The 26870-nt window shown below is 39.7% G+C and overlaps 2 protein-coding genes across 14 annotated transcripts in view; both read left to right on the top strand.

Annotated features, from left to right (window-relative positions):
- Nucleotides 1-1091: 1091 nt before the first annotated feature.
- LOC105706448 (ras-related protein Rab-40A-like) overlaps nt 1092-26870 on the top strand; it is a 136183-nt gene continuing 110404 nt past the window's right edge. For 3 of the 7 annotated variants that reach the window (XM_064362175.1, XM_064362168.1, XM_064362178.1), the window contains exon 1: nt 1101-1180. The gene's annotated coding sequence lies outside the window, so the exon portion shown is untranslated. Of the gene's footprint in view, nt 1192-26870 lie in introns of all 7 variants that reach the window. The other 4 variants (XM_064362190.1, XM_064362170.1, XM_064362184.1 and 1 more) reach the window with 3 other exon arrangements.
- GPRASP3 (G protein-coupled receptor associated sorting protein family member 3) lies at nt 1094-6198 on the top strand. Of its 7 annotated transcripts, XM_012436849.2 has the most exons (5): nt 1094-1180; nt 1560-1652; nt 2004-2081; nt 2235-2293; nt 2439-6198. In XM_012436849.2, the coding sequence occupies exon 5, from the start codon at nt 2736-2738 to the stop codon at nt 4377-4379; it is 1644 nt and encodes a 547-aa protein (XP_012292272.1). In that variant the 5' UTR covers nt 1094-1180; nt 1560-1652; nt 2004-2081; nt 2235-2293; nt 2439-2735; the 3' UTR covers nt 4380-6198. The 7 variants fall into 7 exon arrangements, with proteins under 7 accessions (XP_012292272.1, XP_012292271.1, XP_012292269.1 ...); XM_012436848.2 differs by lacking the exon at nt 2235-2293; XM_012436846.2 differs by lacking the exons at nt 2004-2081; nt 2235-2293.

Genomic DNA, 26870 nt, shown 5'->3' with positions numbered 1-26870 from the left:
CGGGTGCGGGAGAGAGGTGCGCAGTGTCCGAGACTCCTGGCGATGGGGAGGCGGTGACCGGTGTGGGTCAGGCCGGGCCTAGGGCTGAGGGCCTGGCTCGGGGAGAACCGTCAGATCATCTGCAGGAGAACCACGCTGACCGCTTCCCAGCCAGCTTTGCAGGCGCCCGCGCCCCGCCCTCGACGGTATCTGTGCCGGGAGGGGGCTGTGGGGGAAGCTCCTGCGGGAGAAATGGCGGAGCCGGAGCCCTTGTGGGGGGCGCCCGGGGAGGCCGGCGGGGGGCCGGCGTCCCAGATCTGTGCCCAGCCCGCGGGAGGTGGGCCGCGTTACCTACTCGGGGCCCTGATTCCGGAAAGGGGCCTATCGGACACCATGTCCTGGGTGCTGTCCCTTCCCTCAGGCTCCAGGTTGATGTCAAAGTCTCCTGTCTGCGCGGTAGGTCTGGTGGATTCTCCAGAAGTGGAACCGTGAGTGGGTGGATTATGAAGACACTAAAATGAAATGTTTAACCGCCTTTTAATACTGCTCTGCTTTATTGTCTTACATATTTAGATCCCCACGTCCAATTTTGTGCAAGCAAATGGACAGGGTGTAGACTTGGTCGAATTTCACAACAGTGGTCCATTTAAATACCAGAGTAGTATTTATCCACCTTTCTTGTTCAGGATCTGTTTTCTCAACTTGCTGATCCACTTTAAGTAATGTAATGATGTGTGAGAATGTGGGTTCTGAGTAGAGGAGAAATCTTTTTGAAGGGTCAATTTAGAACATTTGAAGTCAATCAGCTGCTTCAGTTTCTGGTTCTGGAAACCAAAACTCTATCTCCAGCCACTCCTCACAGACCCTCTCATTTTGGTACAGAAATAGTCCCACAGAAGAATGCATGGCATTTGTGATGGTGGATATCTGAGGAGCTATGAGAGTTGGGAGACTTCATTTACTTAGTTTCTGATTCTCTAAAAGGAGGTGTTAGAATCTGAATTCTGGTAATCTGTCCCTTAATCTGCTATTTTTCTACCATTGTTAACAAAGTCTCTTGGGGTTATTTTTTGCTAATTACTCTTCCTTCTTTTTGTAGGATGTGACTCTTCCCTAACTAGAGGACTCTTCTTTGGTGGGAAGGATAGCATCTCCTGAGAACCCCTGCTGTATGAGCAGGCTGACATAAATGGTGAATGAGGTAGGATCTAGGTATGCATGGGGAAGGGGAGGGACATGCACAGATGTTATTAAAATAACAGTCTCCATTATGTTCCCTGCCTGCCTTCTAAGTACATTTGCCTATGTTTCCAGTACCTATTTCTGTACCTCATATTTTTGTTCAGAGAAGGAGTATAACTTCTGTTGGGAAAATGACTGGCTTCAAAGTTGGCAGGAGGTATAATCAGGCTGCAGGTCTTGGGGTGATGGCTGGGGAATCATTGGGGAAGAGCAGACAGGTGGGAGACATTTAACATGTCCTTGAATATTCAAATGCATATGTTATAAGCCTTGTTATGGGCATTGGATCATCTTAGTCTCTTCTATTTTCTTTCCTCTGCCTTCCTTTCTATCCTTAGGTCTGTTCCTTTCTAGGTTCCTGTAGAGATCTGTATGTAGCTGTTCACTTGGAAGTTAATTAAGAGAACAAAAACTATTTATTTGGATCCAAGGTAGGTTTAAGTGTGAGCACCCCTGTTGATTGGGGTTATGGAGCGGCTGTTGCCAAGTGGGTTAGACTAGATCACATTTGGAGCCATTGTCTTCCAGCTTTCCAGACACCTCTGACCTCACATTTGTGTACAAGTGATGGGGTGGGGTAAGCCAGGATTATGCCGATGAGGTAATGGGTAGATATTGGGACAGGAAATGGGAAGAGAAGCCATGAGGAGTACTCAGAGGCCAGAAGTGTTACATAACCAAAGTCCTAGATTTGGAAAGGCAGATATTGGGTTTAGAGATTATAGTGCAGGTCTGTTAACCAAATACGCAAAATTCCAGTTCACCCGTATTTTTGTCCATAGGCCTGCCCATGGGTTAACTATAGGGCTTATCAACACCGGAAACAAGGAAGGTGGAAGAATTGCACTGCATCAGTGCAGGTTGGTGTGAGGGTTTCCTGAATACACCTATGGGGTCTAGTGGTATATATTTGAGTGGTGGACCTACTAGCATGGGTCCAAAGGGACTGGGCACTCCTTTAGCCTTTCTTATCTCAGCAAGCTTACCTCCATCTTTGTTCCTCTTTGATGCAGAGTAAAAGAATGGCAGTGCTTGGGCAGGACATTGTTGAGCATTAGTGGCAGTGTGCAAGGTATAAAATGAAGTAGTAGAGTTTTCTGTTAATTCACTTCTACTACACAATTCATTTCTCCTCTCCTATGTCCTTCTGTGTGGCTGTTTGCATAGAGAAGCACAGTTGGACAAGACTCAAAGCCAGTTTCTTTCTTCAACCTCAGGTCCATCTCCACTGGTAGCTGTGGTGGCTTTGGATTGTTGGAAGACCATCACCTTCAGCAGGTCTGCACTTGAGAACAATCATTCTTCCCCAGCCCGAGCGTGCCTCTGTCCTCTGTATCATTGGCAGAGGCTGTATGTTTGGAAAGAGAACTCTGTGACTGCAGAATTGACAGTTGACTCTAACTCTTGCTACCAGGTTTTTCCCTGACCAAGTAAAAGACTGTTAAGGCATCAACCTAGGACACATTGAGAACCAAGGCCAAGACTGGACAGGGACGTATAACTGGGCTTCAGCCATGACTGGGACTAAGAATAAGACAAGAGCCCAGGCCAAAACTGAAAAAAAGGCTGCTATACAAGCTAAAGCTGGAGCAGAAAGGGAGGCTACTGGTGGCGTTAGGCCTGTAGCCAAGACCAGGTCCAAAGCAAAAGGCAAGGCAGGGTCTAAGATAGATACAGTGGCAGGGATGAAGGCAGTGTCTAAGAACAAGGTTGTTGCTGAGATGAAGGAAGGAGCTCTGTCAGAGTCTAAGACTCAGGGCAAAGCCATGGGAGATGTCAGTCCCAAGTCTGGGAATGAGTCCACCAGCTCCACATGTAAAAATGAGACTGGTATTGATGCCTGGTCCTGGGCTGGGGAAGAGGCCACTGTCAACTCATGGTTTGGGAATGAAGAAGAGGCTGGTAATAGTTGCAGTACTAAGAATGATAAACCTGAAATTGGTGCCCAGGTCTGTGCTGAGGAGTTGGAGCCTGCGGCTGGGGCTGGTTGCAAACCTAGGTCAGGGGCTGAGGAGGAGGAGGAAGAGAATGTTATTGGGAACTGGTTTTGGGAAGGAGATGATACTAGTTTTGACCCTAATCCTAAACCTGTGAGCAGGATAATTAAGCCTCTGCCTGTGTATGAAATTAATGAAAAAGATAGGCCCAAGGACTGGTCTGAGGTAACTATCTGGCCCAAAGCCCCTGCTGTAACTCCAGCAGTGTTAGGATTTAGATCCCAGGCACCATCTGAGGCAAGCCCTCCTTCATATATTGTTCTGGCCTCAGCTGAAGAAAATGCCAGTTCTTTGCCTGTGGCAACAGCTCGCCACTCTTCTAGGAATACTCACTCATGCTCACAGCCTGTCCCTGAGGGTCCTTTTGGTTCTGACCCTTGCATCCAGACCATAGATGAGATTAGACGCCAAATCAGGATCAGGGAGGTAAATGGGATTAAGCCATTTGCTTGTCCTTGCAAAATGGAATGCTATATGAATTCTGAGGAATTTGAAAAACTTGTTAGCATACTTAAGTCAACTACTGATCCTCTTATTCATAAAATAGCACGGATTGCAATGGGTGTCCATAATGTTCACCCATTTGCCCAAGAGTTTATTAATGAAGTGGGTATAGTGACACTTATTGAAAGCTTGCTCAGTTTTCCTTCCCCTGAAATGAGAAAAAAGACTGTAATTACTCTGAATCCTCCTTCTGAGGATGAAAGACAACGCAAACTTGAATTACATGTTAAGCATATGTGTAAAGAAACCATGTCATTTCCTTTGAACTCACCTGGACAGCAATCTGGATTAAAGATACTAGGACAACTGACTACTGATTTTGTCCATCACTACATTGTTGCCAATCACTTTTCAGAGCTTTTCCATTTGCTGTCTTTGGGAAATTGCAAAACCAGAAATCTTGTTTTGAAACTACTTTTAAATATGTCTGAAAATCCAACTGCAGCCAGAGACATGATCAATATGAAGGCATTGGCAGCATTAAAACTCATCTTTAACCAGAAAGAGGCAAAAGCCAATCTTGTTAGTGGTGTGGCCATATTTATTAACATAAAGGAGCATATCAGAAAAGGCTCAATTGTAGTTGTTGATCACATGAGTTATAATACACTCATGGCCATTTTCAGGGAAGTTAAAGGGATTATTGAAACAATGTAAAATGAACCAGAAATAGAACATTTTGAACCATCTCCAAACTCTAGCAGGCTGTACATTACAGTGTACACATTGTACATTGCATCTTTAACACAAAGTTACCAGTGACAGGCTCTAGGTTTGAGCTAGACCATTTGGAGTGTATCAAATAAATATTATACCTTGGGCCAAAAATGTTTGTTGATTTTTATCTTGTCTCGATTGGCATATTTTTTAACATTTTACTTAAGATAGAGAACCAGTTCATTTAAGCTAACTTGTTCATTAGTATCTGCTTAGATCCATCTGTGGCTTAAAGTGGCAAAACAGAAAATATCCTTGAGTTTGTAATCTAGTTGCAGAAGTAAGGCATACACACACACAAAGATAACTAAAAGTACCGAGAGAGTGTGTGTGTGTGACTATGTGTGTGCCATGCACACTCATGGCCAAATGTGCACACTCTACATAAAGGAGGCAGGGGTTGCTATAGGCTATTTAATGTAAGAGAAACTACTGTTTTTCTCCTATTCCAGCTGTATCAGATACTTGTTCCACAACACAGAAATGACCCAGAATCTCAGACAAAACGTATTATTGTTCCATTTTTAAATTTTGCTACTATGTTTATAACTCTTAAATTATTAGACTGTTTCATTTACATCAAAGTCATCTCACAAAAGAGAAGGCAGGAAACATTTTGTGAGTGCATATTCTATGTCAGACACTGTGTTGACATCATATTTCACAAGTTTTTTTTTTCCTCTTCTCACAGTGTTCTTGTGAGCTAGTTACTTGTATTTTTATTAGAACTCATTATTCTGGGTACTCTCCAATGAGAATTAGAGAGATTAAATACTTTTTCCTAGATTGCCACAGCAGGCAGGTGGCATAGCTGTTTTGTCTGACACCAGAACCCATCTCACCACACTACTTTACAGTCCTCTTGAAGGACAGTTTGAGGTGGTGGCCTTCAAAGCTTGGAGACTAATTTTAATGGTTTAATTTTACAGTGGATGATGCTCATGCCAGGTGTTACAATTCTTAACTTCTTCCAAATTCATGTGTCCATTAGACATTTGGCCACATCTGGCTGGAGGTCAGGAGAAAAGTCTAAGATGAATAGATGGATTTTATCTGGCAGTGTTGGAAATAATAGGTGCCCAAAACTTTATTCAGTAAGATGTAGATTTGGAGTCATCAGCAAGGGCAACTTGTTAGATGTCCTTTGTATCTTTTTCTATCCATTTGTACTTTTTCTTTCCCAAAGAGCTGAAATCATTATGTACATTGTTTTATACCCTGAACTTAAGAGGTAATTGCGTTTTTTCTTCCTTGCAAAATCATACCTTAACTTTTTTTTTTGCCATTTATGATTTATTCTCCTGTGTGTCATATGAAAGGCCAAGGGACTTTATCTTTTGCTATTAGGCAAGCTTGAGCATTTCTGCATTTGTACCAGCTGACACTATAAAATAAACTTAATTGGAGAAATTTAGACCCAGAATTGCAGCTTTAACAACACAAATCAGGAAAGCTAGAAGAGGCTGCTGTGTCAACCTACAAGATAGTGATTCTTGGAAGTTGGTATGGACCAGATAGCATTTCCAGGAGATTTAGGCTATGGCTGAGTTCTCTAAGACTCATAGTGGGAATTATAATCCCTGGTATAAGCTGAAATGAAAGTTTCTATGTGTGAAAATATGGAGTTACGCTTTTGAGATTTTCTGCCAGTTGAGAAACTAAAACAAGATCATACCGTAAATATGTTTGTAACTTGCTTCCCCCTCAGTTGTATACTGTAAACATCTTTATATGTCAATAAATATGCTTCTACAACATATTTTTGAATCACTTAATATTTTTCCTATGTTAAAAGTTGGTATATAGTATTGTAATCCTTTATTACATATTCTCTTAATTTACAACATGCACGTTCTTTTGCAAAAATAGAAATACAGTATTGAGACTTGCCTTTTTCTCTTAACAGTTATATTTTCAATTTAGTATTTATAGATCTCTCACATGCTTTTTATTTAATAGCTTTATTGAAATATAATTGACATACATTAAGCTTACAGTTTGATCAATTTTGAAATACATATACACACAAAACCATAACCACAATAAAAATTGTAAACATTCATCACCCACCAAAGCTGCTTTTTTTTTTCTTCTGAAACAGAGTCTTGCTCTGTCACCCAGGCTAGAGTACATACAATGGTGTGATTTCAGGTCACTGCAACCTCTGCGTCCCAGGTTCAAGTGATTCTTGTGCCTCCACCTCCTCTGTAGCTGAGACTACAGGCATGTGCCACCACACCGAGCTAATTTTTTTTTTAATTTTTAATAGAGACAGTGTTTCCCTATGTTGGCCAGGCCAGTCTTGAATCCCTGGCCTCAAGTGATAGATCAACCTCGGCCTCCCAGAGTGCCAGGATTACAGGTGTGAGCCACCACGCCCAGCCTCCCTCAAAGCTTCTTAATGTCTCTTTGTAGCCCCTCCCTCCCCTCTCTCCCTGTGCCCCTCACCCAGGCAACCATGGGTTGCTTTCTGACAACATATAATTGTTTTCATTATCTGTAATTGTGTATAAGTTGACTCATACAGCATGCACTCTTTGATTAGGAGGGGATCTGGCTTATTTCACTTAGCATAATTATTTGAGATTCATCCATGTCATGTGTCACTATTTCATCACTTTTTATTGCCAAGTAGTATTTCACCATAAGCCTTACCACAGTTTGTTTATCCATTCATTTGTTGATGGCCATTTGAGTTGTTCAGAGTTTGGCTATTATAAGTAAAGCAGCTATGAGCACATGTGTACAAGCGTTTTTATGGACATAGGCTTTCATTTCTTTGGAATGACTTCTAACAATTTTGAATCTTCTGACCCATTAATAAAATTTCCACTTATTTAAGTCCCCTTTATTTCTCTAAGCAGCATTGTGTAGTTTTCATGCAACATGCTTTTTTAGCAGCTGCGTATATTCTTTTATGTGGTTCTATCACATGTTATTTAATCCATTCCCTGGAGATGAGCACTTACAGGATTTTTTTCCTGTGAGAATTGATGCTGCAGTGAGAATTCATGTTTATATGTTCACATCTCTGAATATTTTTTTAAAGACAGGATCTCACTCTGTTGCCCAGGCCAGAGTGCAGTGATGTGATCTAGGCCCACTGCAACCTCCACCTCCAGGGTTCAAGCAATTCTTGTGCCTCAGCCTCCTGAGTAGCTGGGATTATAGGCATGTGCCACCATGCCCAGCCTTCTGAATATTTCTGATGATAAATTCCTTGCAGTGGAACTGCTTTGTCAGAGATCATAAATAGCTGTGCCCTTTAGCCAGAGACCACTAGGAACATGCCTGTATTTGAACAAGTTGGGTTTCTTGTTGCAGTGAGTGAGAACACACAATGAATGGGGAATCATGGGGTGCTTCAGTAAGATGGTTTTAGAGATGACTTCTTATAAGATTTGGGCGTGTTAGGTGATTTGGTGGAGAGTTTAAGAAAGTGAGGCTTTGTTGTAGATTGAGAGTAGTTGGGAAGCATGAGTAATTCTATGATTTGGTATTTAAATAAATCTTATTCTATAGGTGAGGAATACCAAAGTTATCATTGGTGAAGAAGCAGCAGTCACTACTATTAGCCAGAATGGGGGCGGGGGGTATATTTCATCATTTTTATAATTGGGACAATGATTTTCTGTGTTAATACGTGATTACAGAGTAGTCTTGCTTTTGTCTTGATACATGACATTCATGGAGTAGCCTAGTCTGATGTTAATGTTCTGTGAAATTGTTTGTATTCAATGAGAGAACATCAAGGCCTAGCTGTGAGTGCTGGGCCAGCTCTTAGATGTCAGCCTGCTTTTCTTCTTGTCATGGATATTTGCAAATTCTTATGTGTATATATATTGCCCAACTGACCTTCAAAATGAATCTCACCAGCCTCAACTCATGGAGCATGAATGTCTGTTTCTTCATATATTCTTCATATTGCCAATACTTGGTATCACTATTTTTAAGTTTTTCTACTCTCATAGACAAAATAATCTCATTGTTTTAACAACATTTTAAAGGTTACATAATATTACATATTATGGATGTGACAATTGAATCATACTTTTATATTCCATTGGGTTAATTGTAGGTATGTGATTATGGACCTCATTACTTAGTGGGTGGAGGAGAGTGGAGTATATATACATGTGTGTCACTTTGCCTATTTATGCCTCCTCATTACTGCCCTTCCCATGTGATCTCGAGGCCCTAGCAGTTATCACCAACTGACAACTAGAAAGGTTGTATCACTTTATATCTTGGGAACTAGATTTAAAACAGGAATGAAGAGTTTAGCTATGGTGACATTCTGTTACAGAGTTCAGGCTGTGAACTCTGTTATGGACCAACACTCAGGCAACAGCTTCAGTGACTAGACTAGCAAGTGATATGTACACACAACTACAGCTCAAAACAGAATGAGGCTTATTAATAAGACAAGCACAAATGCTTTCCAGTTACAGTTTTATGAAGATAACATAAATATATTTCTATTTCTTCAGTTTAGAGAGATTGGTAATTATTTTATAAAATAAGCTTCAGAGACGTATCATAATCATGAGTTGATAAAAATCTTTAAGAGCAACATGCAAATTTTGCTTTAAGACTTTAGCTCACCTCTGGACACCTACTTTCAGCTGGACAATGTACTGCCTCTTGTCAGCAGATCATCTTAAAGGAGCTCTGGCCACCTCTCTCCTAAAGGTGCCATGTCCCTCTCAATGGTCATTGTGAGAGTTTCCCTGAAGGAGAGGAGAACTCCAGAAAGTTGCAGACTGGAACAGCTATTTGTTGTGTATGTTTAACACCTCATTTAGCAAACAAAACTAGGCTGTCTCAGGTTATGATACCCAAAATGAAGCAAAATATGAAAGACTTGAATAGAATATTTTTCTTCTCCAGAAGATGTTAATACTCCATGTAGGAGGCAGAGACTGGCTACTCCCCAAGACCCAATTAGGTCTTTGTGGAAAGCTCTAAAATGTTAGGGAGGAACAAAATGCCTAGTATGTTAGCAATGGACAGGAAAGAGTAATGCAGAAAACAATAATGTGTTTCTAGGTTCCCTTCTTTGAATTAGGAAAGAGTGCTATTCCTTTTCCTTGTTGATAATGAAATGCCATTTTAATGGGAAATTGCACTGGAGAAAGTACGCTCCACTAGGCCCATGCTTTATGATGTAGCTTTTATGTGTAGCTGTGCTATTGTAGTTTAAGGATAGAAAGAATCTTTTATCAGAACCATCTTGATTCTACAAAATACGATAATGTGATATGAGTTTAATGGCACTCCTTAACAAACATTGAAATGTAAGTGTGCATGAATACATATTTTTTTTGAGACAGAGTCTCAAAGGCTGAAGTGCAGTGGCACGCAATCTTGGCTCACTGCAACCTTCGCCTCCCAAGTTCAAGCAATTCTCCTGCCTCAGCCTCCAGAAGAGTTGGGCTTACAGGCACCCACCACTAAGTCCGGCTAATCTTTGTATTTTTAGTAGAGATGGGGTTTCTCCATGTTGGTCAGGCTGATCTTGAACTCCTGACCTCAGGTGATCTGCGTACCTTGGCCTCCCAAAGTGCTGGGATTACAGGCGTGAGCTGTCCCTCCCCTAGTTTCCCCCGACAGACCCCAGCGTGTGATGCTCCCCTCCCTGTATCCATGTGTTCTCTTTGTTCAACACCTGCCTATGAGTGAGAACATGCAGTGTTTGATTTTCTGTTCTTGTGTCAGTTTGCTGAGAATGATGGTTTCCAGGTTCATCCATGTCCCTACAAAGGACACGAACTCATCGTTTTTGATGGCTGCATAGTATTCCATGGTGTATATGTGCCACATTTTCCCTGTCCAGTCTATCATCGATGGGCATTTGGGTTGGGTCCAAGTCTTTGCTATTGTAAATAGTGCTGCAGTGAACATTTGTGTGCATGTGTCCTTATAATAGAACGCTTTATAATCCTCTGAATATATACCCAGTAACGGGATTGCTGGGTCAAATGGAATTTCTATTTATAGGTCCTTGAGGAATCACCACACTATCTTCCACATTGGTTGAACTAATTTACACTCCCACCAACAGTGTAAAAGTGTTCCTGTTTCTCCACATCCTCTCTAGCATCTGTTGTCTCCAGATTTTTTAATGATTGACATTCTAACTGGCGAGAGATGGTATCTCAATGTAGTTTTGATTTGCATTTCTCTAATGACCAGTGATGATGAGCATTTTTTCATATGTTTGTTGGCCTCATATATGTCTTCTTTTGTAAAGTGTCTGTTCATATTTGTCTCCTGCTTTTGAATGGGCTTGTTTTTTTCTTGTAAATCTGTTTTAGTTCTTTGTAGATTCTGGATATTAGCCCTTTGTCAGATGGGTAGATTGCAAAACTTTTTTCCCATTCTGTTGGTTGCCAATTCACTCTAATGATTGTTACAGTGTGATTTTCAATGCATGTGTGCATTGTATAATTATCAAATCAGGGTGATTACCATATACATCACTGTAGCCACCTTTAGAACCAGTTTGTGAGTTATACAAGGACACCAGGATCATCACATTATAGCCATGGCTATACACTGAATATTTTTGTTCTTGAGATCAGTGCTTTTCAATTTTCATCATGTCCTAACACACACAGAAAAAGAGTATTTGTATGGGATAAACAGACACATCTGTTCCCCCTTAAAGGCGTCAGCCTCAGGGACTCCAGCTGTTCCATTCCCTCCTGCAACTACTGTGAGCACTCCTATAACCTATTTCTAGCATGTCATTGGAATGCTTTACCCCAGGTCAGTGATTTTCAATCTGCCTTTCCTGGAGTCTTAGGATTCCCAGGAAATGCTTCAAAGGCGCTACAGAGGTTCAGGGGAGGCTGAGTGGGTTGGATCTATGTGCTCCTTACTACCCTTAATCAAAGCAACTTAGCTTTGGGATTACATGTAAGAGTGTGTTTGGAAAAAGTTTCCACCTGTTAAAAATTGCTGTGGCCACTTCTATAAATATCCATTCATCCATCCATCTTTAAAAAGATTCTGCATCTAATGGTTGAGTTTCCCTTCTGCATATTCCTAACACTGACAGTATTACTATCTACTGATTATTTTTTAGTTGATGGAAATCATGTTACTCAAAAGATTCCCCTGTGTTCAGGTTTCACATAATTTATTAAAAGCTCTAGCTAATACTTTCAAATAAATAGTTTGTAAACTTACATAAATTCTATTTTTGAAGAAGTGTGTCACACACATAACAGGTAGGCAAGAGTAAATAGTAGTTCTGAATACAAGTCCCAAATGTATCATTTTTTGTGATTTTGATGCCAGAGTTCTCAACTTTCTTGGCAGTATTTTCTGTCTGCCAAAAGCATAGCCCTCCACTGTACACATGTCCATTTATGCAAAGGTTCTCCTAGGAAACATTTCTAGAAGTAGAATTTCTGAATAGAATATTTTTCACCATTAGTGAAGGTGTAGAACAGTGATTCTTAACCCTAGTTACCTTAGGATCACCTGGAGACCTTTTAGAAAATACTAATGCCTAGGATCCTGCTCCCAAAGATGCTCATTTAATTTGTCTGGAGAGGAACTTCGGCCTTGATAATTTTTAAAACATTCCCTAAGTAATACTAATGAGCAGTCAAATTTGAAAACCACTATTGCAGAGAATCAGGCAATCTCATCAACTGCTGGAGGTAAAGGAGAATAATTTGGTGTAACCTCTTCTAATGGTCATTTGCCAATACCTATTAAAATGTCCATATTTTTGAATGAGAAATTAATAGATATTTATCCTACAGAAAAGATCCATAAAAGTAGGCACAAATATTGTATAAATATGTTAATTGTGCCAATGTTGGTATTTTTAAACCTAGAAATATTCAGTATATCCACAAATAGGAGATTAAATAGCTTACAGTAGTAGTTCCATAATGTGGGATATTTTGCATTAAAGTAATCAAAGAGATCTATATATACTAAAATATGTTCTTCGTTTTAAAAACAAGAAAAGAAAAACTGGAATGACATAAAAAATCTAATAGGTGTATAGCTAGTGGAGGAACTAGAGTGTTTTATTATCTTTTTGTTTATCTTATTTCTCTAATTTTTCTTTGGTAAACAAATACTACTTGTGTAATAAAACGTATAAACTTAAGAAGATCTGATAAGGAAGCATTTGTTACACAAACAGTTGAGCATATACCCATAAAGGAAATATCACTTAAATGGAGCTTCTCAGGCTGGATGTAATGGTTCACACCTGTAATCCCAGCACTTTGGGAGGCCAAGGTGGATCATATGAGGCCAGGAGTTCGAGACCAGCCTGGCAACATAGCAAAACCCCATTTCTACTACTAATACAAAAATTAGCCAGACGTGGTAGCTCACGCCTGTAATCTCAGCTACTCAGGTGGCTGAGGCACGAGAATCATTTGAATCTGGGAGGTGGAGGTTGCAGTGAGCTGAGATTGTGCCACTGTACTCCAGCCTAGGCAACAGAGTGAGACTCTTAAAATAAATAAAATAAGATAAATGGAACTTTTCTAGGGGTGAATTATTGGGGCACAATACAAAGTCGAATTTCAAGCACTCATATTAGTCTAGGAATTACAAAATATCCTAAATAAAAATGAGGATGTGTAAATGAGAAGATGTAAATATAAGCTAAAATTCACAGTAATTGCAAGTAAAAGAGATAGTTAAGCAATCCAGAATCTTTTTTCATCAAGTTGATTAAGGGAAATGATCTCCCAAGGTGTTGGGAAGCTGATAGGAAAGTGTGTGTTTCATATTCAGAACCCAACAAATCTGACAGACACAAACTTTGAAAGTGTATAAGGGGATGATCAAAAATTAGCTGGGTGTGGTGGTGGGCACCTATAATCCCAGCTGCTTGGGAGGCTGAGGCAGGAGAATCACTTGAACTTGGGAGGTGGAGGTTGCAGTGAGCCAAGATCATGCCTCAGCACTCCAGCCTGGGCAACAAGAGCAAAAGTCCATCTCAAAAAAAAAAAAAAAAAAAAAAAGAAAAGAAAAAGAAAGTGTATAAGGGAATGAGAAATGCTTTGTTCACCAGAGGTCAATGGAAATCGCAGATCTCGGATGGCCATTACATATATTATTGGCAATGTAGAATCAGTTTATATCTAGACACCATGCTTTCTTTTAAAAATGACTGCATCAAATAAGTCTTGTCAAAAGTAAAAATAATAATAATAAAATTATGTTTTTATCTTAAACTAGTAACAGAAGCAATCAGTTGCTGAATGGTCTGTCACTTTATATTCAGTAGGACCTCCCTAGACAGGATTATGTGAAGTAACATAATTGGAACAAAAAGTAGCTAAGGAAGGTATTTCTTCTTTTTTTTTTCCTTTTAATGGACATTCTGTAAACCCTTTAATGCAATATGGCTGCAGCATCCAAGGACACAATTGATTAATAATCATCATAAAACTTCACAACCGTCCTACAATGTGAAAAACTGAGCACTTAGCCTCTACTAAAGGTTTTTTTAATTACACGAATGAAGGAATGAACAAATGAGCTATGAGGCACTAGATATTGATAAAGACAATTCTTTATCTTTAACGTGGAAGTTGAGAAGAAAACAGTTCCTTGAACAACCAACTACCTTTGCCATTAGTAGGTTTATTCATACAAAAATCTCTTGAATGGAATGTATGGTCTTTGAGATATTTCAAACGGTGATAGAAACAATGCAATGAATCCAAACAGGTCCTACAAAATATGATAATGTGATACGAGTTTCATTGCACTCCTCTACACTATAAAGGCCCTCTACACTGATCAGGCAAACCTCACAATTCAAATGAACCAATTCAAACTGCACATGTGAGCTTCTCAAATGTTCTGTATGTATAGGCTCAATAGAGGGTTTTTTGTTTGATATTAAATATTGGAATCTTAATGAATATACAATTTTAATACTTTTGTCATTTGACATGTCCTAACTAATATGCTGTGAGGTTGGAAACACAACTTCATTTTCTTTTGAATATGTATATTATTTTTCTTTACCCAGTGATTTAAAAATGCCACTTTTATCATAATAAGCATTTGTAAATACTTTGGTCTCTCTCTCGCTGGGCTTTCTATTTTATTTCATTAAATTTTATATTGTTGTATTGGTTTTAATTATTCTTGCCTTGTAATTTGTTTTAGTATAAAAGAGAGAAAGGGTCTCTTGGTTATGCTTCTTCTGACTGGCTATCAGGGCTAAGTGGTATTTTTCCTGTTTCTAATGGAAGTAAGGTTGGGTAGAGTGACTTAATCAGTGTTATAAAGTAAGAAAGTTGTTGATATAGCCCGGGGACCCAGATTTCCTGCCTCCCATTACAGTATTCTGTTTGTCAGCATTGTAATTTTGCTTTATTCTCTTGTGGAATCTTGTCTCGCTGTACCGTGAAGGATATAACCAACGTAAGTTCTCTTGCTTCTCTGCAGCTAGCAGGGGAAAAAAGAAAACAGGAAGCAGGAATGTACTCACACCAGTTACATCTAAATGGGTGATCTTTCATCCCTGTAACAATTCTATCATCCTGAACATTCTACAATACAAAAATGATGCTGAAGGTCATATATAATGTAATATGTGGTTATTTCTCTTTCTGATTCTAAAAAAAAAATTCTGATGTATTTAACAGTCATGCTGCAATCTTACCAGAATTCTTATACTCAGTCACTACATTCAGTTCAATTAATTAAACAAAAATTCACAGATCGTTGGGCCTTGGCTGAGTCTCTAGAGATATACGTTGCTGTGTGGTAGGATGCCATTGTGGTTAATACCAATGTGCCTTGACACCATACAGTCTTGGGCTAGGGTACTGCCTCTGCTCCCTACTAGCCATATGGTCCTGGATAAGTTTCTTAACCTTTTTGTACCTTGAGTTCCTGATCCATAAATGGGGATAATACCTTAAAGAGCTATTATGAAGCTCAACTATGTTAATGTCATTAAAGTACTGAGCATGGTGTCCAGCATAGAAATGTAGGCTAGGATGGACTTTCACACTTTTTGTTCATTTTTCTTGAAGTTGAAACTCTTTTTGGGTCTGGCTTTACTTGCTGCTCATGTAACCAATTTCTACATGTTTTACCATTTGAAATATGCCTTTAATAAAGGGGAGCAAAAGCTAAGCTCTAAATTTTGGGTTGAAACTGCAGATTTTTATACAGTTTATAAGAATGACTGTACTTCAGTTTGAGAAACTCATGTAAGGATGAAAAACGACTGAAGACTCTCAATTCTGTATGCCATATGCATTTATATTAACAAATATTTATGGAATGTCTCATATGCCAGGTTCCAGAAGCCCTCAAACCATATCTTTATCACAGAACTGTCTTCTAGGGTCCAGACCCATGTATTCAAATACATATGAGAAATTTATATCTAAAGCAGTGATTCCCATACAGGAACAATTATACTCCCTAACTCCAGGGACATGGAAATGTCTGGAGACATTATTGTTGTGTCCTTGTAAAATACGTTTAACCTCCATGAGCCTTAGGAGAGCCTGCCTCTGGAGAGGAATGGGTTTGAGCAGGGAATACTGATACCTAACTTACAGAACAGTTGTAAGGACTTAGAGAAACAGTATATGAAGTGGCTAACACAGTGTCTGGCCCATTGTAGGCTCTCGAAGTGTTAGTTTTCTCTCCACCGCCCTCTCTAACTTCTGCTTCTGAGGTGACATTAACCTAAACTACATAGGGCTAAGAAGCATAATTGTGTCCTAAAGAGCTTCTGAAAACATGGCAACAGAAAGAAAAATAAACTCATACAGACCTACATTGTGTTTAAGAGTTTGTGCCTCTTCTGTGTTGTGGCATCATGCATTGTCGGTGGGATGGGTAAATGTTGTCACCCCGTTTCTGTATAATCAGTGTAACTTTCCTGACCTCTTTGGGCCCCTCTTGGAGAGTGAGCATCAGGAGTGGCCATTAACTGGGTATCTGGGTTGTTCCTGTGGCCTTATAAAGACAAATGCCCGGGGAAGATCTAAGCATGAGGAGAGGTCTTCTGGAGAGAGCAATAGAGTAAAAGGCAGAAGATGTTGCTTCCAGAGCCTGACAAACTGCTATCTGTGTGATGTGGGTAAAACGTGTACCTTCTCCTGGCTACAGACTCGGTGTTAGGTCATGTGACTTGGGATCTTCTAACAGGCCAATTTTGTGTAAAAATCATTTGTCTTGCCTCTTTCCAAGCATTTCTGCCATCATTTAAGTTCTCATATTCTAGTGCTGCTGGAGGATTAAGTGAATTAAACTACCTCATAGGAAATCTGAGACATTACTGAGGCAGAGGGACAAAGTGTACAGGTGGGACTCCTAGATGATTCTTATCACTTCTGCTTGGGAGGGCACACTCCATTTCCCCTCATAGCTCATTGGCCACAGCTAGTCACATGCCCAGGTCTGATGTCAGTGGAGTGGGATCAGTGGGTGTCTCAGTGCACTTGGGCTGCCATAAAAAAATATCTGAAAATGGGTAATTTGTAAACAACAGAAATTTATTACTCAAAGTTCTGGAGGCTAGGAAGTCCAAGATCAAGATGCCAGAATATTTGCGGTGTGGTAAAGACTCTGTCTGCACCTTCTTGCTGCATCCTCACATGGTGGAAGTGGCACAAGCTCTCTCAGGCCTCCAATGAGGGCATGAATCCCATTCATGAGGGCTCTGCCTCCATGGCCTAACTACCTCCTAAAGGTTATTAGGTTTCAACATATAAATGTGTGGGAGACACAAACATTCAGATGAAAGAAGTAGGCCTAGAGGGACTGTAAGGACCTGCTGGTACATGCAATTTCACAGCTAGTTTTCATGGCCCAGAAAACAAGATTTCTTCTTCACCATCCTCTTCCTCAACATGAGGGGTTATTGACTAAGTACCTTTAGGGGACAATACTAGAGAAATGTAAAACTATCATCTTCCAAATGGAAAGCTGCTGGTTATATTGTGGGGAGAGCAAGGAATGGAATCACATTCCATTTCTGCCACTTCTCTGGAGAGGGTCTTAGTCCCTGTGAGAAGGAGCTTGGTCATCTGTGAAATAAGATGCATCACATTATCTTCTTCAGAGTACTGTCCCGAGGGATAGATGAGAAAACCTGTCAAGTGCATATGGGAGATAGTAGGATTTCAACACATAAAAGGCCTGGCTATTTGCCCCCTCACTCCCAGAGAGTAGATGACATTGACCTAAACCAGAGGGCATTACTGCCATAGAGAGCTTGTCGAAAGATAGCAGCAAGATCTGAACTATATCCCCAAAACCTATGAGCTTTGGGCCAGTTCTGAGTTGTGGGATGAGTTACGTGTGAGAGCTGGGGAAAAGGAAAAATAAATCACCATATCATTTCCTAAACTGCATCTGCCTTCCTATCCTCTTAATTTACCATCCAGTTTGACACTTAGAGGAGCAGTTTCCCATTGACTTTAAGGTAGAAGGGACACCACAGGGCAATATGATAAGAATTTGGACAGAAGATAGAGTCATAAGACCAGACACATTATAATCCATGATTATGTTCTGTTGTGTGGCAAAAGGGAGATTATCAGCAAGGCTTGACCTAATTAGTCAAGCCCTGTAAAATCAGAGAATTTTCTTCTGCTGTTTAGAGCAGTGCAAGTCAGAGATTCAAAGCACAGGAAGGCTTCAATGTGCCATTGCTGGATGGAAGAAGGAGGCCACATGGCAGGGAAGTGGACTAGCCTCCAGGAGCTAAGAATATCCCCAGCTGACAGTCATCAAGGAAATGGAGACTGCAGTCCAATAGCCACAAAGAGATGACTTCTGCCAGCAGCAAGAATGATATTGGAAGCAGATTTTTACCGAGATCATCCACATGAGACCTCAGTGGAGTCTACATGGGCATCTTGATTCTAGCTTTGTGAGACCCTAAGCAGAGAATAAGGTCATGCTGGACCGGACTTCTGACCTACAGACCTGTGAGCTACTAGATGAGTGTAGCTTTCAGACACAGTCTGTAGTTACACACCTACAAAAAAATTAATACATTAGAGTTAAGTCAAATCCATATTCAATGGATACACAGTGTTTGTGTGTACATGTACACGTGTATAGATGATAATTGATGGAAACAACATAATTACAGTTTTTACTAGTGAATGGTGGGGTTAAATGTTATCAATATATTCATATTGGTATTGGAATGCACTTTCCATATTTTTTAAATAGACAGTGGGTTACTTATTAATCAGAAATAAAACACATTAGAGCTTTGTTCATCAAATTTTATAGATTTCAGATTTTTCAAAAGGTATTGGAAATATGATAATAGGCAAGCACGTACACAATCAAGGTTATAAAGCAAAACATTACAGAGTGGACTCTCCTGTATAATTTCCCTGATTGCCTCACTCCCCAGAAGGAACCACTGGCCAAAATTTTTTGTTTAGTCATGAATACATCCCTAAACAAAACACAATTGCTTTGCATATTTTTATCCCTAACTATATAAGTAACATATTTATATATCAATTATTGAAATGTTTTCCTCTGAAAATAGTGTTTCTGAGATGTTTCTAATCAAGTGGCTTTGGGACTATTTTGATATTTACCCATGTTCCTGTGACCAGGTTTGCTATGTGTCAAGACTCTCTGCAGTGCACACCTGAGAGGGCAGCAGCGGACAGAGCCTCACATACTTCTATCATGGATGCTTCCCAGTGTCTCTCCACAAAGAAGTTGTACTAATTTATCAGCTCCATGCTGTGTATGGGGTTCTTGTGGATCCAACATTTCAATTCAAACAAAATGCAACATAAACACAAACTCAGTGACTGTTTCTTCTTTTCAAACTCTAGAATTATTCCAAGACATATTCTAAAGTATAATGCAGAAACATGAGCTGAGCATTTTTTAATACATCTGTGAAATACACTATTTAAAAGATAATACAATAGGGAAAAATAAAGTAAAATCTAATGTGTCAATAACAGGTATCAGAATAAAAAAATACTAAAAATTTGTGAAACCTATTGTTTGCACCGATCTGGAAAAACAGATGCTTTCATACTGTTGGATGGAATATACACATTATTAAAGAGGTTTTAAAGTTCAATTAGATAGGAAGCATTTAAAATGTTAAATGGTCATGCTGTTTGACAAAACAGTTCCAATTCTAGGAATTTATCCTCCTGATATGGCCTCAAGAGTCTCCTGCTGTCACCACTCGTGTCCACACTGCTCAGGGCTGAGATGATCATTTCCATAGTTGGCCCAGTTCCTTCAGGCCCCAGACCCTCAGTCATCTACCCCTGGATCAAAACAGGAAAATCAAATCTGAATCATGGCTGATGCCCAGCCTCGAAGGACCATCCACTAATTCACCACAAACATTGATATAGAGCAATGCTAAGGTCCCAACTCCTGGAGAGACTTACAGACCTCAGACCTCATCCCTATCTGGGAGAAATCTTCTTTCCTCTCCCATCTTCATGTCCTGAGAGGCTCCCACATCCCTACCAGGTACAAGCAGCCCAGTCCTTTCAACAAATTAAGTTCTCATAAAGGATGGAAGGAACACTGGCTCCAGAAGGCTTCTGCTTCCAGCCCTCTCACAAACCTCCCCTGAAGTAAGGAGAGGGGGCATCAGCCATACTGCAGGGAGGGTAAGCAATTACCCTCCTTAACAGAAATTAACCTCCTTAACAGTACATGTCCGAATACATTTGCTAAAGGTCTACCACCAGCAATTCAAGGTGCCCAGGCTGGCAGGTTCTATTCCTGGCTCTGGCAGTGGGCCTGGTGAGTAACCTCTGCCATTCAGCTCTGTGTTTAGGAGCATGTGCTTTATAGTTGCTGACATCCATGAGGAAGAGAATTTACTGGTACCTCACTAGAAGGGCTGTCGTGAGGTTAAAACCAGACACTAATGCGAAGAAACTGGAGCTGGGCCCAGCTAAACCATCTGCCTTACAAATAGTAGCTGTCTTTCCTCCTCAAGGCAGGGAACTCATGTGGCTCTGGCCTGCCACCTCAGCCAGGACCCCTTAACTAAGGCACACATCATAATCACCTCGATGAGCCTTTTCTAAACCCTCAGCTGAAACTCCCTTGTTCGTGGAAAAACAGGACTTTTGCATCAAGGATCATTAATGGCATTAAGTTCTAATGATATGAGCCTCAGAAAACAGATATACCCATTTGGCACCAACAGTATATGCGAGCGTCTGCTGGCTTTTCATTCCGCCAACACCAAGTATTACCAACTTTTGTCTTTATTGCCAATCTGATCTGCTCATTTTCCCCAGGCCTGTCCCATTGGAAGAATCAGTTCTGATGGTCATTAAACTTACAGATTCACAATCATCCCCTGCAATTGCCAGAGTTAGCAAATAAAAAGACAGGATTTAAAAATTTTATTTGTTACTTATTTTACTGCTTGTTTATTTTTATTTGTTTTATTTATTTTATTAAAATCCAGGTAGGTTTCAAGTTTAGATAAATAAAATAATACTGCATACCCCATAAACTAAAAAAAAAAATTTCTGTTAATCTTGAATTTAAGGTTAACTGAGTTAATTTTAATCTGGTAACTGTATACGTGGAGGGTTCTGTGGGGAGCCAAGATGCTCAGGTCAACAGCCTTAACTGAGCTCCCAGCAGACATGAACACCAGTTGTCATTCATGTGAGTGAGCTCTCTCAGATGTCCTAGATGAGTGGAACCTCCAGATGACTGCAGCCCCAGGTGACATCTTATAGAGCAGAAAACATCCAGCTGGGCCCAGTTAACACACAAAATACTGAGAGAAAATAAACGGCTATTAATTGGGGTATTTATTAAGAAGGAATGGATATCTAAAACATTATGGTTTTGGTGAACTTTTCCTCATTTTCTGTGATGTGTTTATCATTGGATAAGAAAGGGATTTTCTTATCCTTGAAGATTTAGTGGAACTTGGTTAAAATTGTATCATCTGAGTGTTGGCTTACATGTGGGTACAGATTTCTGAACATGTCATCAATTCCTTCTTGAAGGGATCCCAAGGGCAATTTACATGATATCTATTTTTCATGCTAGTCTTAGAATTTGAAACCTAACTCCATAAGATGAATTCCCACTGCAATCATGTGAATTAAGGTACTGAAAGGGTGTTGCTGCAAATTTTATGAGAAAACCTGAGAGGTTGTCTTAGTGAGTATCCATTCTGAACAAGGGCAATTTACTCAGTTTTAGAAGTGTTTCTCAAAGAAGGTGTCCTGAAACACTTTCTCCTGCTATAGTGATAGCCCTTGGCAAGGAAGTAACTTTCCTTGAGCACACATAGACAGGGCTCCTTTAGGAGACAGCAGATAGATATGCATTGCAGTCTTTGGTCTTTATGACTGTCTCCGTGCAGCACTGCTGGGTGGATAAGTCTGTCCAATTCTAGAACTTATTCATAGTAAGCTCACGTGACAGCAAATCTAAGTCACATTTTCCAATATCACCTCGTAAGAGATAACGTCAACATATGTTTCTCCTTATTCTTTTTCTAAGTTTCTCAGTTGGTTTAGAGCTCAGACTAGAATCAGAAGAGTATTTTGGGGACCCCTTAAAGATCTAAGCATTGTGAAGCAAGAACTGTAGGAATAATTGAAGTCAGTGAGACACAGAGGAGTGAACCTGTGGGCCTATTGTAAGTCCCATCCCTGAAAGCAAAGCTGAACAGGTGCCCCTGAAGGGTAGCTTACTGCCAAGAATTTGAAGGGAGAGAGCTTGGGCAGAGTAACATGTGTCTTCCAAATTCTCCAATTGGGTAAGTCATTCCTGCTGTAAAGAGAAGTGAATGTGTAGAGGCTACATGTATATTTGGTGATGGATGTATTTTCCACATGAAAAAAAAATACCAGGAATGAAGGATAAGAATTTCCTCAAGGCAAACTACTGTGTGTTTCCATTGACTAGCTTCCTGCCTACTAAATGATTATATTATTCTAGGCCTGCCTCCCTGAAATAATTGTATTATTACTCAAATAATTTTTGTGTTTCTAGACCATTCAGTCACTTGATTATAAACAATCTCTGTTTTCTGCCACAGATAACCAACTGCCTTGAATGGTGTGTGAGTTGTACACGTTTCTCCTCAAAGGGCTAGCTCATCTCCAGGAGCCCTAGGACACCTCTCTGGGCTTCTGTGTACTGATGATACTCCTCTAAGGTCACTTTTAAAGCTAAATTCCTGACAACATGGACTTCCTTTCCTCCACCATAATGAGTAGAGTGTTGAAAATTGCCCAGATCCCAGCCTAGTTCCTCTAATTGGTCTGTTTTCAGAGGGAGTGATCTGAAGAGTGAAGGTCTTTTGCTTTAAGAGAAAGGCTGGGGATGGAGGAGCGGGTTGTGCGTAGACATTTTCAGGTGTGGAAGACGAGCCAGTGCGACGCGGTTGCCATAGTAACCTGACGTCATATTAGCGACGGTGACGACTTTTTAATGAGACCAATTTGGCCTGGGGAGAACAGCAGAGTCCCACCTTCAGGCGTTTGGACTCAGTGAAGGTTGTGAGTGCCCAGCAGTGTGGGCTGAATCTCCGTGGGGTTTAGGGAGACGAAAGAATCCCAGATTCACGTCCCATCGTTCCCACTTTGGGGATCGGCACTCTGGCTGTTTCGTGAGGGAGAGAGAGGTGGGTCTCTTCTGGCCCCAGTGAGTGAGTGTGGTGTCCTGCTCCAGGGTTTCCCTGGGCTACTTTCCATGTAAATGCGGGACTTCCCTGGGCTACTTTCCATGTAAAGGCGGGACGTGGGAGGATGAGACAGGTAAAAACCCTCTCTGAGCTCAGGTTCCCCCTCTGTAAAATGGGGATAAAAATACCCGCAGGATTGCTGGAAACTTAAGTGATAACACAGGTGCAAGATGATAGCCCTGTGGTTATTGCAGGATAAGGAATGCCTGTATGAAGTCAGGCCTCTTGTTCTGTTTCAAACTTTCTTACGGTATAGACAAGGGAGAAACTTTATGTTTAACATGCATTTATGATAAGTTTATATTCTGACTGCATAAAAGTAATCAGAGATTCCCATCAACACCATCAAATGAATGTTGAAATATGCCATTAGTTAGAAGGCCTTCCTAGCAATTTGAGATTGTAATATGCATTCTCCCATATCTGTTGTATAATAAATTTGTTTATGAACCATAATTTATAAAATGTCAGTTAAAAAGTTATATAATGTTTTGATATATTTTATATATTGTAGAATGGCTGAATCAAGCTAATAAACCCATGCATTACCTTATGTACTTATTATTTTTTTGTGGTGAGCACTTAAAATCTACCCTTTTAGCAGTTTCCAAGTAAACAATATATTTTATTAACCATAGTCACCATGATGTACAATAGAGCTTTTGAATTTATCCCTCCTCTCTAACTGAAATTTTGTATCCATTGACCATTTCCCTAATGCCTTCCCCAGCCACTCTCTAGTAATTACTATTCTACTCTCTGCTTCTATGAGTTCAACTTATTTAGATTCCATATGCAAGTGAGATTATGTGGTATTTGTCTTTATGTGCCTGGCTTATTTCACTTAATGTCCTCCAGGTTCATCCATGTTGTCACAAATGACAGGATTTCCTTCTTTTTTCAAAAAGCTGAATAGTACTCCATTGTGTGCATGTATGACATTTTCTTTATTCATCTGTTGATGGATACTTAGGTTGATTCCATACCCTGGCTATTATGAATAATGCTGTAGTAAACATGGGAGTACATACATCTGTTTGAGGTACTGATTTCATTTCCTTTGGGTATATACTCAGAAGAGGGATTGCTGAATCATTTGGTAGTTCTATTTTTAGCTTTTTTTTCAGGAATCTCCATACTGTTTTCTGTAATGTTAGTATCAATTTACGTTCCCAAAGTTTTACAAGGGTTCCATTTTTTCCACATCCTTATGAACACTTACCATCTTTTGTTTTTTTAAATAATAGCCATCCTAACAAGTGTGAGGTGATATCTTGTTTTGGTTTTAATGTGCGTTTCCCTGATGATTGGTGATATTGAGAACTTTTTCACATACAAGTTGGCCACTTGTATGTCTTACTTTAAAAAATGTATATTTTATTTTTATTATATGTATGAACACATGATTGTACATATTTATGGGGTACACTGATATTTCAATACATGTATACAATGTGTGATGATCAAATAAGTGTAGTTAGCATATTCATTATCTCAAATCTTTATCATTTATATGTGCTGGTAACATTCAACATTCTCTCTTTAGCTATTTGAAAAAATACATTAAATTATTGTTAGTTTAGTATAATGTTATAGAACATTAGAGATTATTCTTCCTATCCAGGATATAGAGCATGGGCTAGCCTTCAATGGTGGTTAATCTGGTGTCTCGAGTACAGGCATGCAAAGTGACCTTGGCTTTGGGGCCAAGGATGTGACCTAGGTCTCTATGGCAGTGACTCTGGTGTCTGAGGCATGGGCAGGCATAGTGAGGCACAGAGCTGAGGTCTGGAGTATGGGTATTTACTGAGTAACTGCAGCTTGGGGGTCAGTGACACATGCAGGATTGGGACAGGTGGCACCTCTAGTCCCAGAGTGGTACAGTAGCTGCTGCTTCTTGAGATGAGAGGCGTGTAGCCTCTCCTCCCTCTCTGGGGTTCCTTGGGCAGAAATTGCTATTGGTTATCTCAGTGGCAAAAGATGCCAGTGTCCTCTCCAGAGCAGATTGCTAGGGACCATGGTGGTTCCTGCCACATGGCTAGTAGCAATAACCTCTGGCTTTCTTCTTTGCTTCTAGAAATCTCCTGGCATCTCAAGTATATTGATCTCACCAGCAATATTTTCTGTGTAGATATTCCCCATTTTTTTTTCTACTGTGTTGCTGCAGATTCTTAAATGGGCCCCTGAGCCCTCCCATGAATACTTTAGTTTGTGGATAGCTGTCTACACTTGTTTTTTGTGGCAGGGGGTGATGAAGGCTGATATCTCCTACTCTTCCCTCTTGGTCCTTCAGTATCTAGTTTGCCCTATTCTAATGATACCCTGCCATGTCCCCTGAAGTAACCATATATGCTTAAATATGACTGTTATTATTTTCCGGGACATAACATTTTCAGTTCTGTTGTACCCAGCCTACCCATTCCTCCCGCTGTCCTGTCTCCAAACAAATACAGCACTTCTGTCACTATAGATTAGATTTCATTGATTTACGTGGAATCACAGAGGATGTTTCTTAGGGATCTGGCTTTTTTCATTCACTCTATTTCTTTTTAGATTTATCCATTTTATTGCCTATTTCAATAGTTCATTTTTAAATTACAGAATAGCATTACAGTAAAGGACATACTACAATTCATTTTGTCTATCACTTGTTGATGGATATTTGGGTTGTATTCAATTTAGGGGCTCTTGCATATGTGTCTTTACAGAGAAATGTGCTTTCTTTCTCTAGGGTAAATAGGATTGCAGTGGCTAGATCATGTTATAAATATAAGAATAACATTGTAAAAAACTGCCAAACTGTTTTCAAAGTGGTTGTACCATTTTTCATTGTCTCAGCAGAGCTTCATCCTGTACAACCTTGTCAGTGCTTGGTATGATCAATCTCTAACTTTAGTGATTTTCATGGGGAGATAAAACAAGAAGACCCAATGTAGCTTAAATTAATTAGGCCACAAAAAAATTAACTATTTAAACGAATAACATTTAATCTACTGTGCTAAAATTTTCAGTTGTGGTGACTTCAGAGCATGGTACAACCTCTGAATGATTAAAACCTAGACTAGACCAGTTATTCATAAAAATATTTCTATCATTTACTGAACCAAGCAATTTGATCAGTAGAACAAGTTACCCTAGGGATAATAGCATGATGATGTCTTAAGAGTTCATATTAACCATGGGAGTTTACAAGTTTGATGTGGGATCAGAACATCCCAATAGTATAACAGCTATTAATGGTTCATGGTTTCAGTGTCCAAAGCCCTACATGATTTGAGTTCAGGATCTGGGTTGGTTTCTACCTGTTTAATATTTTTCCCAATACAAAAAAAGAAGAGAATTAGGGCACACAAAAAGCACCCTCAATTCAATAGATGATATAATCTAGATCTAACTTATTATTATACACCTTGCCCCCAAACAGGGCTTGTTAAGATAGTAGAGCCCAGTAATTGCATAAAACTTGAAAGTTTATAATCAGAGGTTCAATTACTCTTTTAAAAAAATAATTGTTCATTTTATTTTAAATTTTAGTGAGTATACAGTAAGTGTATATATTTATGGGGTACATGAGACATTTTGATACAGGCATGTAATGCATATTAATCACATCATGGAAAATGGGTATCTATCCCCTCAAGCATTTATCCTTTCTGTTATAAAAAATCCAATTATACTCTTTTAGTTGTTTCATTCTAACTATTTTTTGTACCCATTAACCATCC

Source organism: Aotus nancymaae, unplaced genomic scaffold, assembly GCF_030222135.1.
Source record: "Aotus nancymaae isolate 86718 unplaced genomic scaffold, 86718_ANA_hifiasm-v0.15.2.pri h1tg000004l, whole genome shotgun sequence".
Lineage (NCBI taxonomy): Eukaryota > Metazoa > Chordata > Mammalia > Primates > Aotidae > Aotus > Aotus nancymaae.
Note: the sequence above shows the minus strand (reverse complement) of the source record. Positions and strands in the feature narration are given on the sequence as shown.